Genomic DNA, 14,455 nt, shown 5'->3' with positions numbered 1-14,455 from the left:
TAGAAAGAAAAAACAAAAAAAAGGGAAAGCCCAAAAACCCCAAGCAAAACCCGTGCACTTTGTTGCAAATCCGGTACCAGTTTATAAAGGACAATGAAAGCGCTGGTCCCACAAGGCCACAAAATATTAAAAACCCTAGTCAAACTTAGACAACCTAGTCACCTATCATACTTTTCACTTTTCTAATTCTACAGACCTGGGCTAAGAGCAGCTCCAACGTGGGTGGGGCTGGGGCTCCCAATTCAAATTTTGGGAGCCCCAGCCCTCCAACCCGGGAGCCCCGGGGCTGGGCTCCCGGTGGGGCTGGGGGGCTCCCAGCCCCAAATATAGCCGTTGGGGGTCTCCCAACGGCTATTTTGGGGTGGATCCCCTAAAAAGGGGATCCACCCCACCTTATTTTATTTTTTTTTAATTTTTTTAATTTTTTTTTTAAACTAATTTTTTTTTTAATATTCTTATTATTTTAAATACTATTTTTTTAAGTATTTTTCTCTAATTTTTATTTTTGTGTTTTTTTTTTGTGTTTATCTTTTTGAAATTATCTCTCTCGAATAATATCACATTTTAATTCATAGTCGAAATCTAATAATTTATAGTCGAAATTTAAAATCAAAATTTCGCACACATACTTCGCACACGTATAATATATTGATTTGGGAGCCCCGATTGGGAGCCCAACGTTGGAATTGAGGAAAGCCCCGGGGCTCCCAAAATTCAGGGGCTCCCAAAATTGGGAGCCCGAGCCCCACGTTGGAGTTGCTCTTAGATAAACTCTAATTACTTTTTGCCTACCTTTCTAAATACTCCTTTCTTTTCCTCTTTTAGCTATCTTTTCTCTTTCTTTTCTACTTTTTTATCTTGTGTAATTTGTTATTTTCTTTTTAACTTATTTATTTATTTATTATATTTAATGTTATTATTTCTATCACATAATTGAAGAATATTGATTTTTTTAGTTTTTACAATTAGGTCTCAACAAACAACAATACCAATATTTTGTTACATTGGTAATTCATAGAATTGTACTATCCAAATTATAGGGGTTTGATTTAAGTTTAATTTTTCTATTTTAGGCCAAAATTCAAGTATTGTTTTCAATTATTCAATTGAAAATAGTGTGAAAATGTCAGGACATGTTAAAAGAGAAAAGAAAAGGATATTAGAGGAATTAATGAAATTTCAAGAAGGTTCCATAAATAAATACTTTGCAAAAATTAGAGGGTTAGAGAATTCTACAACAGGTAATTCTAGTTCTGGTGTAAAACACACTGATGTAATTGAAGAATCGCTAACAAAAATGACGTTGAAGAAATAGTTAATGAAAATATTGAGGATGAACATAGTAATGGAGAGCATGAAAAAGAATTGTTGAAGAACATGAAAATAAAAATGTTAGTGAAGAACTTGTTAACAGAAACATTGATAAGAAGAGCAACAAAAGTATCAATGAAGATTTTAGTTATGTTTTTGTACTAACATAACTGTTATAGCAAAAAAAATAATTTATAGCTAGTTTATTAAGGGCCACAAAATTTTCTCCGCTTTAGGCCTCCCAACTGCTTGGGCCGCCCCTGCCTTTAGGGTCTTTTTATTTCGATCTTTAGGATCATTGTGTCTGTGTCTTGTCCAATTTGTTTCCCTTCATGAGGCACTTTGCATTTAAAGGTATGTAACTCTCATGAAGTTTTCAGAGGAGAGAAATAAGAATTATCATCCATGTATCATCGTGACTTTGTCACTTATTAATAGAATATGTTTCCCTTGGCTCAAAAAAAAAAAAAAAAAAGTTTTTCAATTTTTACTGGCCTCTTTAGTCTTGTATAAAAGGAAATCTAAAAATTGTAGATTTCAATGGTTTTACCCCCACAACCCTCTTCCTTACTCTGCTACTCTCAAGTGAATCGAGCATTTGCACCCTCCATTATGGCGAGAAGTTTCATGATCAGAGAAAGGGTTCCGGTTGCTGATAAATTTTCACTTCACTACATTAAGGTTTTTCCATGGCGAGCAGGTATTCCTCTTTGCTTATGTAGTTAGGCCATGTTTGGCGCGCGGGAATGGAATGTCATTCCCGGGAATCCCATTCCCGTAATGCGATTCCCGGGAATCAGATTATTTTGGTTTAATGTTTGGTTCAACCAGGAATAAGAATTCCATTCCCGATGAATTCCTAACGTGTTGTTTGGTTTGTGTAGGAAGAGGAATGTAAATTTTTACGAAAGTCCTGTTATATCCTTTACTTAAACTACATAAATTATAGGTCAACTTTGTTATATATATATTTTAATTAGTATTATATATTCAAATTTATAGATATGAAATAGTAACGTGATACACTAATTTAAGTTGTATATAGAGATTTATTTGAAATAAATAAGGTCTCGACTAATTTTTTTAAATGTTATGAGATCGATTTTTAATGAACAAAAAGCAAGAGAGAAGAAACAAACTAGAGATATGGAGAGAGAGAGAGAGGGAGAGAGTTATGTTCGAGCGAGAGGGTGGGAGAGAGAGAGTGTGTGTGTTGCTATGGTGGTGGTTGAAACCCTATGTTTTTAATTTTTTAGTAAAAATATTATGAGAATGACGATTTTAATATTAGTCATTCTAATATTTTATCAAGGATTATTTTGTTCAGAAATATTAAATCAAATCATTCCCGGGAATGGGAATCACAAACCCACCCCCCTCCCTGGGTTTGCTATTACCCCATTTGGAGGGAATCCCATTCCTTCAGAAATAGGAATACCCCTGTATTCCCGCGAGCCAAACAGTAGTCGGGAATGTGATTCCCAGGAATCGCATTCCATTCCCACATGATTCCCGCGTGCCAAACATGGCCTTAGGGTTTTCATTTTTTTTTTTGCTTAGAGTGGGTATTCCCCTTTGCTTTAGAGTTAAAGTGGTCAGATATGATAATTTCTGTCGGGACGAAGAGTTTTGCGTCAAAAAGTGGTCGGAGTCGGTCCAAACCCGACGGTAGCAGGCTCGAATTTCATGTGATCAGTCTGACTGGGACAAATCATGTTGGTAATCACGGTGGACTTCTAAGAACAAAAGGGAAGTTTTACAGAGCCTCCCCAATTTTGTTAAAAGGCCTCCCCATGAACCATTTCACTTGATAAATAATCGTTGAGGGAAGCCCTTTTAACAAAACTGAGGGGCCTATAAAATCTCCCAAAACAAAATTCAAATCAAACCACCCATTAGACCCACTTCCCATATATGATATTAGTTTACCAAGTTAAATTTGTTATCTCTATTTACCCGCAATTTAATTCGCCTTTACCTTCTATTCACACTTTATTGCTCCGGGAACCGATATAATGGTAGAAATATATTGGAAAAGGTGATAATCTTCCTCCTAGAAAGGCTTTTGTTGTTGCATTTTTGAATGATCAATCTAATCCCCGATATGTCAATCGAAGATCTTGCCTTAGCTCCTAGAATACCACTAAAAAAAATAAAGAATTCATCTGAATCATCGCATCTAGAGGCGTGAAATTGTCAAACTTGACTTGTTTTTCATCTATCAGCTGGTTGGTATGGGCCTGATAAAGAAGAGAAAAGGCTTATTAAAATCCAATGTCTTTCAAAACAAGGCACGACAAACTTTTATATGAGGCCCATTGAAGATTTAACCGTTACTGTCCATGTGAATAAGAAAGAAGTGGTTAAAATAAAAAACGGGTGAAAGTATCCCCGTTCCTAAAACAACAAACACCGACTATCGGTACTCTGGCTCAGAATAAGCCATTAAAAAAATGTGAAACCAATCAATCCATTATTCATGGAACAACCACTTTGGCCTAGTTTTAGTGCAGAAGATTGGAATATGGTTAAATGGGCTAATGTGGAGTTCCATCTAAAACCCGACCCACGAGCTGGTCTCACGGTTTCTCAAGCTAAGGTCCGTGACCCTGATACGGGTAAGCTTAAGAGTGTCATGTACATAGTTCCCTTTGGAGATTTATATTCCATATATAGAATGGACCTTTTCAACAAAAAAAGAAGTATATAGAATGGACCCGACTAATAGCTTGTATTTTAAGACATATTTGGATGTGGGTGAATACGATACGGGTTTAGCCGTTATGTCGTTAATTCCACTTAATGACTTTACTCGTAATGCATATTATATGGATGGTGTTTTGTTTCTTCTGATGGAAAACCCTATGTTCTGTCGAATATGATTTGTATATTTGAACGTTATGCTGGTGAGATTGCATAACTGCACTCAGAGAAGTTATTATCTCGGACAAATATTAACCGGGCATGTTCGGGCGGGATGTCGTAGGAGTTCAAAATCCTAATGGGATCCTTTTATTTTAGTGGGACGGTGGGGTTGAACCCGTCTTCGTGTTTCAGGTGCCCCTACTTACGTAAACTCGGATATCCTCGACCGGTTTGGGGTCGTTGGTTTTTTCCCCAGCCCTTTCAGGATGATGGGATATAAAACCCTACTTTAATAGCCGTGTTTTGGATCATATTGGATCTGAGAGATAGTAGAGAGAGAGAAAGTAATGGCTACAACAACTAAACTGATCTCAGTTTCACTACTATGGGTTCTTGTCTTGTTTGGAACCCTAGCTGTCATCCAGGTAAAACCAATCAATCAATTATCTTTGCAATTTTATTTCTGATCAAGTATTTGTTCTTTCTCAATCGTTAGTTCAGCTCGAATCATCACTATAAAACATTCATTTAGGTTATTATACTTTGAGTTACAGTGATCCATAAAAAAGATAGAAACTTCCCCAAAATTTCCTTTATTTCGATTCAATTTTGTTCCCAGAATCAATTTGGGGATGCTGGAAAACCAACTGATCTAAATGAGATCGATAACGAGCTCGATCAGGTGAGTTATGGCTAGAAACGAGCTTGATCAGGTGAGTTATGGCGAGAAACGAGCTCGATCAGGTGAGTTATGGTGAGAAACGAGCTCGCCTTTCTTCTTCCGTATCTACCGATTTGACTCATCACGTCCCAAAAATGTGTAGTTGATAGAGGTGCCAGAGAGAGTTTTCTTGATGATTTGATCAATGAGAGCCTTTTAGTGCTAGATTAGAGTTTTGATCCCAATCTGCCATCTTTGTATTGTTGTTTAATTTTTGTTCTTGTTGCCCTTTTTTCTAGGCAAAGAAGTCAAATGAGGATCTAAAGGAAATTACCCACAAAGTATTCTTCGATGTCGAGATCGATGGTAAATCAGCAGGTATGTATTTTTATCTAGAATTTCGTGTAAATGTGAGGGAATCTAAGTCATACCTTAACAAAAACATAACTTATTTCCTTAACAAATTCGAAGATTTTTTATCACGGATTCCTTTTTTTTATCTTGATAATTGATGCACGATTTTACTCGAGTGAGAAATGACTTTTTTTTTGTTGCATCTTGTAGAATTACAATAGGATGTTATTCTCTATATTGATTGTTTCGAAATGTGTGTTTACAGGTCGTATTGTCATGGGACTCTTCGGGAAAGCAGTTCCTAAAACCACTGGTGAACTTGCTTGCTACATATTATGTCATTCTTAATTTGTTTTATTCAAGTTACTGATTAGGATATTAACTGTTCTATTCTTTTTGCAGAGAATTTCCGTGCACTTTGCACAGGTATGCCAGTTTTATCTCTCTACCGCTTGTAAAAATCATTCTAAATCTTATCTTATTTTACCTGATAATGTTGAGGTCTTTCCTTGGGTATTGAATTTATCTCTAGATTCTCCATCTGAGGTTTGGAAGCTTTGTTGTCGATAATTTTTTTTTAAGAAGCGATGAATATATGTAGAACCAAAAAGAACAAAAAACACCAAAGAATCATCCTATATAGTAATTATTGATATTTCATAAGTGAAAAGCAGTTAACATCCATTGTCGAGGACACATTCTTTACTATGCATTAGTTTACATGTCAATGTGTTATCATACTTATTTACTTCTTGTGGGTGAAGGAAGAAGGGTGAATTTTAAAAAGGAGAACAAAAGGTGGATTTTGGGTTATGTTGGAGATAATAGAGGATTTGGGTTATGGGGATTGACTTTTTTTTTTTTTGTTTCGATTGTATCTTCTTGATGCAGGGGAGAAAGGTATTGGGAAGAGCGGAAAGCCTCTTCACTACAAGGGTAGCAAGTTCCACAGGATCATTCCAAGCTTTATGCTCCAGGGAGGTGATTTCACGCTTGGAGATGGAAGAGGTGGTGAATCAATCTACGGTGAGAAGTTCGCTGATGAGAATTTCAAGCTAAAGCACACTGGACCAGGTAAGTCGTAAGCCATTATTATGCTTGAGTAGCTCTATCATTCCAGTGTCCAACCTCATAGTGGCTTATCTTTAAGTGCACGAAAACGTGTGCATATTGAAATACAAATTGAGACCTGTATTAGAATTGAAGCCGAACCGTGTTTTGTTGTTTTGTAGGGCTTCTATCAATGGCAAATGCAGGTCAGGACACTAATGGTTCACAATTCTTCATCACAACTGTTACAACTAGCTGGTAAATAAACAGTCTATACAACCATCTTTTGGTATTCATTTCAGTTGCTACATATTGGGTTAATATCACTTGTTACTAAATCACTTATGATATAGTTACTCGTACATAATCGCGACACTAAAACTGTGCTTATATCCATCTTAACAGGTTAGATGGAAGACATGTTGTATTTGGAAAGGTTCTTTCTGGGATGGATGTTGTTTACAAGGTCGAAGCTGAAGGTCGACAGAGTGGGACACCCAAAAGCAGTGTTGTGATTGCAGACAGTGGCGAACTTCCATTATAATCATACTCATTTCTCTATCCAACCATATGGTCGATGTCGTTTATTTATACTTTTCGACACTTTTTCTGTCTTTTTCGACTTCTGTAGTTCATACTTAATCGTAGAACTTGTAACTTCGATGTCATTTGCTGAGAAGAATAGTTGGTTTGAGGGTAACCAGCCTGAACCGAGTTTTAACTTCAAATAAAACAGTCTTAGATTAGTTGTGTTCACTTCTCCTTAGACTAATCTTCTTTGTCAAACTGAACAACATCTAATAATCTTGAATTGGATATGGAATTTTAAGTAGGGGCTTCTTGTGCTAGTCCTAGAATCTGCCAGGGCTAGCAGTCGCCCACTGTCAGCATTTGAACTTCCAATGCCTATAGGCTTGTGGGAATAGACTTCTAGGTTAAATAATCTTTCTGGACATCTGAAATTCAGGCGTTATTAGACTTCTAGGTTAAATCTTTCGAGCTATTGTCGTCCATGTACCTCATACGAATTCGGGGTGCTGAATACCACCCTAGTCCTATTTGGGATAGCAAAGTACGTCTTCGACAAAAGCCATTAGAGTTCATACACGTTCGTTCCTAAAACGTTCTCAAACGAACAACTGACATAATCCATTAGAGTTCCTATTCGAACATTCCATAAAAGAACACAATATCTATCTAAATAATCACTCATACTGAGTTCTTAATCGTTCATTGTCTAATGTTAACTAATAAGTTCGAATACAAAATTCCACATCCCTTTATTATGGAGTATTTCTTATAACAAGAAAACATTGTTTCCTTACCTGGCTTCTATTAGACAGGTTGTCTACCCTCATGTTCTCACTGGGTGGGACCGCCTGCAAAATTACACAAGTGCCCTAACTAAACTACCCTTTTCAAACACAAATCCTAAAAAGACATGAGGGACAACTCAGTAATTTAACATTCACCTTGTCAACCTCACACGATTTTCCCCCAAATCAGACTTCCCTTCGAAAACAAAAGTTCCTCTTTTTTTCCTTTCTCTCTCTAAAACTGGATACCAAAATTCAAAATCCCTAATAAAATCGTTACCAGATTTGCCTCCGGTTCCTCTTTTTCTTCGATTTTGAAGATAAAAACATAAGATCTAGATACCTTGAGTACTCGTTTGCTCAATCTCGAATCGATTTGGTTCGATTCGAAGAGTAATCGAGAACAATGGGGGATTTTAATCTCGCCTTGGTTATCGTTGCTATTGTAGTTTGTGTTCTGGTTCTAATCTTCAATGTTTATCTTCTCGTCAACTATCAACATCCAGATGATGCTAATCAAGCTTATTTCCCTAAATTTGTTGTTGTTCTTGGTCTATCCGTTGCTGCTATCTCCATTTTAATGCTTCCTGCCGATGTAGCTAATCGGCAAGCTTGTAGAAATGCAATTTACAATGGAGCTTGTAATCTTACTTTGCCGATGAAGACTCTTTGGCTTGTTATTTACATTGTTGATGCTGTTTTAGTTTTCTTCATTATTCCTTTTGCTATGTTCTTCTATGAAGGCGACCAAGAGAAGTATATTTTCTAGGGTTTTGATTGATTTATTCTTTTTTTTGGTGATTTTAGGATTAAAGTTGAGGATTTATGATTTGTTTGTGGTGATTAATTTGTTCAGGACTGTTGGGAAACGGATAAAGAGTGCTTTATTGTGGGTTGGGACAACTGCCATTGTTTGTGGTCTTGTGCTTGGTATCTTATATGGTTAGTTTCTATGCCAAGTTTGATTCCTTCGTATAATTGTTTTAGTGTTGTTAAGACTGACTCTTTGTGGATGTATTAGAATGGGATTTAGGGTTATCAAGAATGTGATACTTTTCGTGCTTAATTTCTTGTTAACTGATTGACAGGAATTTGGTTGGAACATTTTGGTTCCTTTTCTCGTTTTCGAGTTTTGGTAGCATTTTCTATTTTTGTAATCATCGTTTAGTTCTCTGACATTTATTCCAATCTGTCTATATCTCAGGAATAATTGGGAAGGTGGACTTCACTGTCAGGCACCTTTCTTCAACCACAACGAACTTTCCCTCGAGTTGGTCGGAGTTCACAAGTGGTCAACCGTGTATTTCATCAAGTCATCAGGTTCGGACCTACTTAATTAATCCCAATATGTTGGTCTCTTAATATATATTTACTTGATGATTGGGTGTCTTTGTCTCTTGCCCAATTCTAGACTTTTTGTAAGTTGGATAGAAGAAATGGTTCACTTGTTTTGATCGATACTTAAAACTATTTCTGCACTAACAATGCTTTTATTATACAGTGCTCTGCATACCAAGCATCTGCTTCGTCGGAAACAACTTGGAGCATGCGCACTACGTTTCCTGAATATGTTGTTGCTCTCGCTACCATTGTTGGATCAGTGCTTTTCTCTGTATGTTTTCCTTCAGATACTTTTATGTTATATATTGCCTAATACTTTATTTATGTTTTGGAGTTAATGAACATATCTGTTCTAATATTTTCTTCCGCATATGTTTTGGGTTTGATATATTAAAAATTGATTCGGACACTTTGAAAGGTTTATTTCCTTCTATGTTCATGAAAATAAAGAATCTCTATTTCTAAGAAGTATCTTTCCTGTACAGATATTTGGGGGTGTTGGCATTGCTTCCTTGCCTTTGGGACTTATCTTTTCATTTATTCGGCGCCCGAAGGCTGTCATTACTCGCTCACAATACATCAAGGTGTTTTTCCCGTTATGAACTTTAGCAGAAAATGTACTTCATCGCACTTGTGTTTGAATGAACAGGCTAACATAAGGATCCTGGAAATGATTTTCTGCAGGAGGCAACTGAACTGGGAAAGAAAGCAAAGGAATTAAAGAAAGCAGCTGACGCACTTCGTCAGGAAGAGAAAAGTGGTTCTAAGGGGAGAAAATGGCGTAAAAATGTGAAGGCAGTTGAAAAGGTATGCTTGTACTCCACTTTTGATTTCTTAAAAAGATGATGATCTTTTTAAGCTAAGCTTTCATTTCTTTTTTGTATGTAAACGAATCTTGCTCACGCCTTTCCTGTATGACACTGAATGAACTGCAGTTCTCTTACCATAGTATTTGCAATATCGTTTCTGCTTGGTGGAAATTTGATGTATTGGAATGTTTTAGGCCTCATATACTTGTGTATGTGCTTATTAGAGTTATCAACTGAAAACTTTCAGGAGTTGCTTCATTTAGAAGAAGACGTCAAGGCTTTAGAGGAGATGTATCCTCAAGGAGAAAAGGTGAAGACTCGTAAAGCATATGCATCTTATGGTAGCGTTTTGAGTTTGGTTCTCATTTGTATGATTTATTTATCCAGGCGGAGACTTCGTGGGCTTTAACTGTTATTGGATACTTGGCTAAACTTGTATTGGGAGTTCTAGGGTAAGTACTTAACTACTCGCTACGGTATAATCATGTTTCGAGCACTTCAGTTCTCTATCTTAAAATCGTTCACTACCATAATAATTTTCAACAAGTTCATTATATGATATAAATAGTTTCTGGTGATAGTTACTCTGTAGTGGTTGGACGTAGATGAAGTGTAGAACAATTACCAAGTGCTTTAATTTACTTGTTGTTTTGCTAAATGCGTACTAATATTAATTGAACTCTACTTTTACATTCAGTCATTTGTCCTCTGTAAACACTGAGTTAGGCATATTTACATGGAAATGCATCCCATATATGATTAGGTACTGTAGAAAAGCCCTATTTCAAAGCATAATTCGTGAATGTTTGTGGCTGATATGTATGATGCCATAAAAGTATTCTGAACCTACTGTGGCCGTTTGTGGATATATTGCACATTTGTACCTGTTATTAGGAATGCTGGACGCTTGTGAAGTCACTTCACCTATTATTGGGAGGTGGTGGATGCTTGTGAATATATTGCATCTTATATTATGTGGATTAGTCTCCTCATGTATCTTAACTTCCACTTGCCTAATATTCTTTTCCATGCCATCTAAGCCCTTACATCTTTAGTATTTTAGATCCATAATGGCAGCTTTACCTTGTGATCAAAGTCACAACTGGGGTCATCTAAGATTCCCTCAAAGCGAATATCATGTAGGTATCTTCTGAACAATCATAGTATATCACAGGTGCTTGCTATATGCTTTAGCGGTTTGTATTTAGGCTACCCAAAGGGAATAGAAATGCTAGGTACTGAAAACATTCAGGCCTAAAAATAATCTCCCCTGTTAAAAATCTATATATAACTCTGTAAAAACCCAAAATAGCACATTGGTGTTTCACTTGCTCCTGTTGTTTTGGCATACACACTCCTGTCTCCATTAGGAACTCAGACTTTTAGAGTAAGCCATGTCAAGTGTCAACAAATCGGCATACACAACCATGGCCTCTGTTTCAATGTAGAGGCTGTTTAAGGGAGAGGCAACATAGGTAACCATGTTACCGCCAAGGCGCCATTGCGCCAACTTAGAGATCGGTTTGCAAAATGTATATTGATCTGCACTTCTGTTGTTTGGTCTTTTCCTGTGTGTTTAAGTTCTTTTCCTTCCATCTTTTCTGCTTCAAATATTCTATTGTATCACCAAAACAGGGGATAGCGATGAAACCTGATTATCCTTATTGTCTTCATTTTCCAGGCTGATCGTCTCAGTTGCTTGGATAGCACATATCATCATATACCTGTTAATCAACCCTCCTCTTTCTCCTTTCCTAAATGAAGTTTTTATCAAGCTGGATAGTGTTTGGGGTACGTAAGCAAGAACTTTGTGCTTCACCTGTCTCCCATCCTTTTTAGGTTAACTTATAGAATTTGTTCTTTTGTAGGTCTTTTGGGTACAGCAGCATTTGCCTTCTTCTGTTTCTATCTTCTCATTGCAGTAATAGCCGGGGCCATGATGCTTGGTTTAAGATTAGTTTTTATAACAATCCACCCCATGAAGTAATAAACTTTTCATTACTATCTGATATCTAAATTTACCATATCATTTTACTGGTTGATTTATGGATTCCGTTTTACCAATTTGATTTCAGGTGGGGAGCAACTCTTATGAACTCCTTTTTATTCAATGTGGGACTCATCCTCCTTTGCTCCATTAGGTCTGTAAAATCTATCTTCTAGCATCTTATTTTGCAATCGGTTGAGCTCTTAAATCGCGAACTTTTTCTGAATATTCCTGTAAAATAGATGATGCTACTGGTTGAGGTTCATTTCATCATAAAACATGTTTTAGTTATCCTTGCTGATAAGTGATTGCTAACGAGATTATGCACTTATACGACGTATATGTGCTGTCAACTCCTCTTAGTGAGTAGTAATAATGAAGTGAAAATCGTCGGTGTCTTTTGCAGTGTGATTCAGTTCTGTGCTACAGCCTTTGGTTACTATGCTCAAGCAACTGCTGCACAGGAAATATTTGGCCATACTTTACAATCTCTTCGTGGAATAAAATATCTATACAAGTGAGCTATAACTCATAACTAGCCCGAAAGATTTATTTATCAAGCCTTATTGATTTTAATGCTCAAGCTTTCTACTAATTGAGTGTCTTTCTCTGATTTGTTAGGTATAACGTGTTTCAAATCGCGTTTGTTGTTCTAGCAGGACTGACTTTTGTATACTATGCAGCCTTCGTAAGTTTGAATACTTTATAGTAATAAACGTCTTAAATTTACATACTCTTACGACAAGTGAATAATTTTTGTCCAGGGGTGGAGAAAGAGAAAACCTAGTGGCAGGTTCCAGCTCTCAAGTTGATTCGTGGTCATCTGTTTGGAAAAGCTTATTTATCATATCGATGTCGTTTTCTGATTGTGACTTTTGTTTCCATATTGTGGTGTCTCGGGAAGCCCTTTCTTATATGAGTTGTGATTGCTGCAGTTAAATACTTGGGAGTATTTTCTGCTGCGGTAGTCACTGATTTTTTTGGGTGTTCTACTTTCTTCTTCCTCCCTCTCTCTCTACTTTCGGGTTCTAGTCGTTTTCTTTGTATTCATTCGTGGTTTGATTTACGACGATATATAGTGTTCTACCCTATGGACGTGAGACACGCCTACTACTACTGTTGTAAGTTAGACAAAAACGGGAACCATTTCTTGTTTTTTTTCTTTGGCATGTGCAGTTTAACAAAGTTTTTTTTAGTTTATGTGGAACTTGAAAATTTTATGTACTTTAATATTTGATGATGAAACATGAAGTAGAAAGACCATATTTCATCTTCTTTTTTCAGTGTTTTTTACAGTTTCAAATCCCTATAATCTATAATTGCTTTGTGCGTTCAGTAGTATAATTGTGATCTGAGTAGATATAAAAGCACAAAGAACCATTGTTGTTGAGACTCAGGTGCTGTTTGTTTTTTAATTTTTTCAGATCTGAAATCTGAATTGGAATCCAATTCAGATTTCAGATGTTTGTTTCTGAATTTAAAGAAATCTGAAAATTTAGCTGAATTGGGCCTAGGTCTGAATTGGCTGAAAAAAAAGGCCCAATATTTCAGACTTCAAAACAAGTCTGAAAAGTAGGTCAAATGGCTGAAATGCGATAAATGACATTTCTGCCCTTGCATATTAGACACTTTTGTCCGGTCCTAACTATGAACAACACCGGCAACACCACCACCGACATCACCCATCAACACCACGACCGGCAACACCCATCAACACCACCACCGGCAAACCAATCAACACTACCACCGACAAAACCATCAACACCACCACCGGCAAAACCACCTTCAAAACCACCCCTGTAACAACCACAAACCACCGGTAAAACCACCTATACAACCACCTATATAACCACCACAAACCACCGGTAAAACAACCACAAACTACCTGTAAAACCACCACAAACCACCAGCAAGACCACCACAAACCAGACCACACCTTAAATACAACACCGAAACCACCACAAACCCACCATCGCATGTACTACGGCCACAACCGTAGAGCACACAACCAATTCGCTAGTAGATCTGTGAACCTTCTTTTAGAGAGAGATAGTCGGCCAGAGAAAGAGAGAGGAAGATGCAAGACCTACTAGCGAATTGGTTGAGAGTATGTTTGAGAGAGATAGTTCCGGCAAGAGTAAAGAGAGTTCCGGCTAGAGCTCGACATCTTTATGAGAGAGATAGTCCCGGCTAGAGCTCCATCTGAGAGAGAGAGGGAGTGGGAGGCTGATCTGTTTGAGAGTATAAATGAGGGTATACGGGTTTAGGGTTTCTAGGATTTTATTAGGGCAAATAAAGTTAGGGTATGTTTGGTGAAAAATATATAAATGAGGGTATAATTGTCAAAATCATAATTCAGACTCAATAATTCAGATTTGAAAAACAAACATCTAACTAACAAAATAATTCATCCAATTCAGATTCAGCCATTTCAGTTCAGCCAATTCAGATTCAGCTAATTCAGATTCAGACATAAACAAAAAAACAAACAGCACCTCAGTCAAGTTTGGGGTGGAAGGGATCAATGGTGCAGACAATGCCTGTTGATGAAAGAGGAGCTGAAAGCTGTTGCAGATGGTAGACTCTCACTCGAATGTAATTCAAATCGATCCTGAGTTTGATGTTCAGACGAGCTACACCAATAAACCAACCGAAAACAATAAAATAAAATCAATCATTTGAATGAGAAAACACCATCAAAGAGAGTATAATTGTATAGTGAAACCTATGGTTTCATTCAAGAGCTAACATGTGAAACCAG

General features: G+C 36.9%; 2 protein-coding genes across 3 annotated transcripts; both read left to right on the top strand.

The window, feature by feature from the left end:
* The first annotated feature begins 4,333 nt into the window (after positions 1 to 4,333).
* Positions 4,334 to 6,997, top strand: ROC7 (rotamase CYP 7). 2 transcript variants are annotated; one of them, XM_086654900.1, is made up of 8 exons: positions 4,405 to 4,601; positions 4,796 to 4,858; positions 5,137 to 5,215; positions 5,457 to 5,504; positions 5,594 to 5,617; positions 6,083 to 6,265; positions 6,424 to 6,499; positions 6,647 to 6,997. In XM_086654900.1, exons 1-8 carry the CDS (start codon positions 4,524 to 4,526, stop codon positions 6,783 to 6,785), a joined length of 690 nt encoding a protein of 229 aa, XP_086511026.1. In that variant the 5' UTR covers positions 4,405 to 4,523; the 3' UTR covers positions 6,786 to 6,997. The 2 variants fall into 2 exon arrangements, with proteins under 2 accessions (XP_086511028.1, XP_086511026.1); XM_086654902.1 differs by lacking the exon at positions 4,796 to 4,858 and having other exon boundaries at positions 4,334 to 4,601.
* Positions 6,998 to 7,459: 462 nt separating this feature from the next.
* LOC147568448 (LMBR1-like membrane protein) lies at positions 7,460 to 12,969 on the top strand. Its single transcript, XM_086654898.1, has 14 exons — positions 7,460 to 8,313; positions 8,414 to 8,499; positions 8,762 to 8,877; positions 9,059 to 9,169; positions 9,384 to 9,482; positions 9,583 to 9,705; positions 9,955 to 10,017; positions 10,095 to 10,159; positions 11,389 to 11,498; positions 11,576 to 11,690; positions 11,783 to 11,848; positions 12,101 to 12,211; positions 12,316 to 12,382; positions 12,459 to 12,969. The coding sequence occupies exons 1-14, from the start codon at positions 7,964 to 7,966 to the stop codon at positions 12,504 to 12,506; spliced, it is 1,530 nt and encodes a 509-aa protein (XP_086511024.1). The 5' UTR covers positions 7,460 to 7,963; the 3' UTR covers positions 12,507 to 12,969.
* Positions 12,970 to 14,455: the final 1,486 nt, after the last annotated feature.

This window comes from Eschscholzia californica, unplaced genomic scaffold, assembly GCF_041429995.1.
Source record: "Eschscholzia californica isolate CP2 unplaced genomic scaffold, dmEscCali1.0.p SCAF_1, whole genome shotgun sequence".
In the NCBI taxonomy this organism is placed as follows: Eukaryota; Viridiplantae; Streptophyta; class Magnoliopsida; order Ranunculales; family Papaveraceae; genus Eschscholzia; species Eschscholzia californica.
This window is presented reverse-complemented; position numbering and strand designations above follow the sequence as displayed.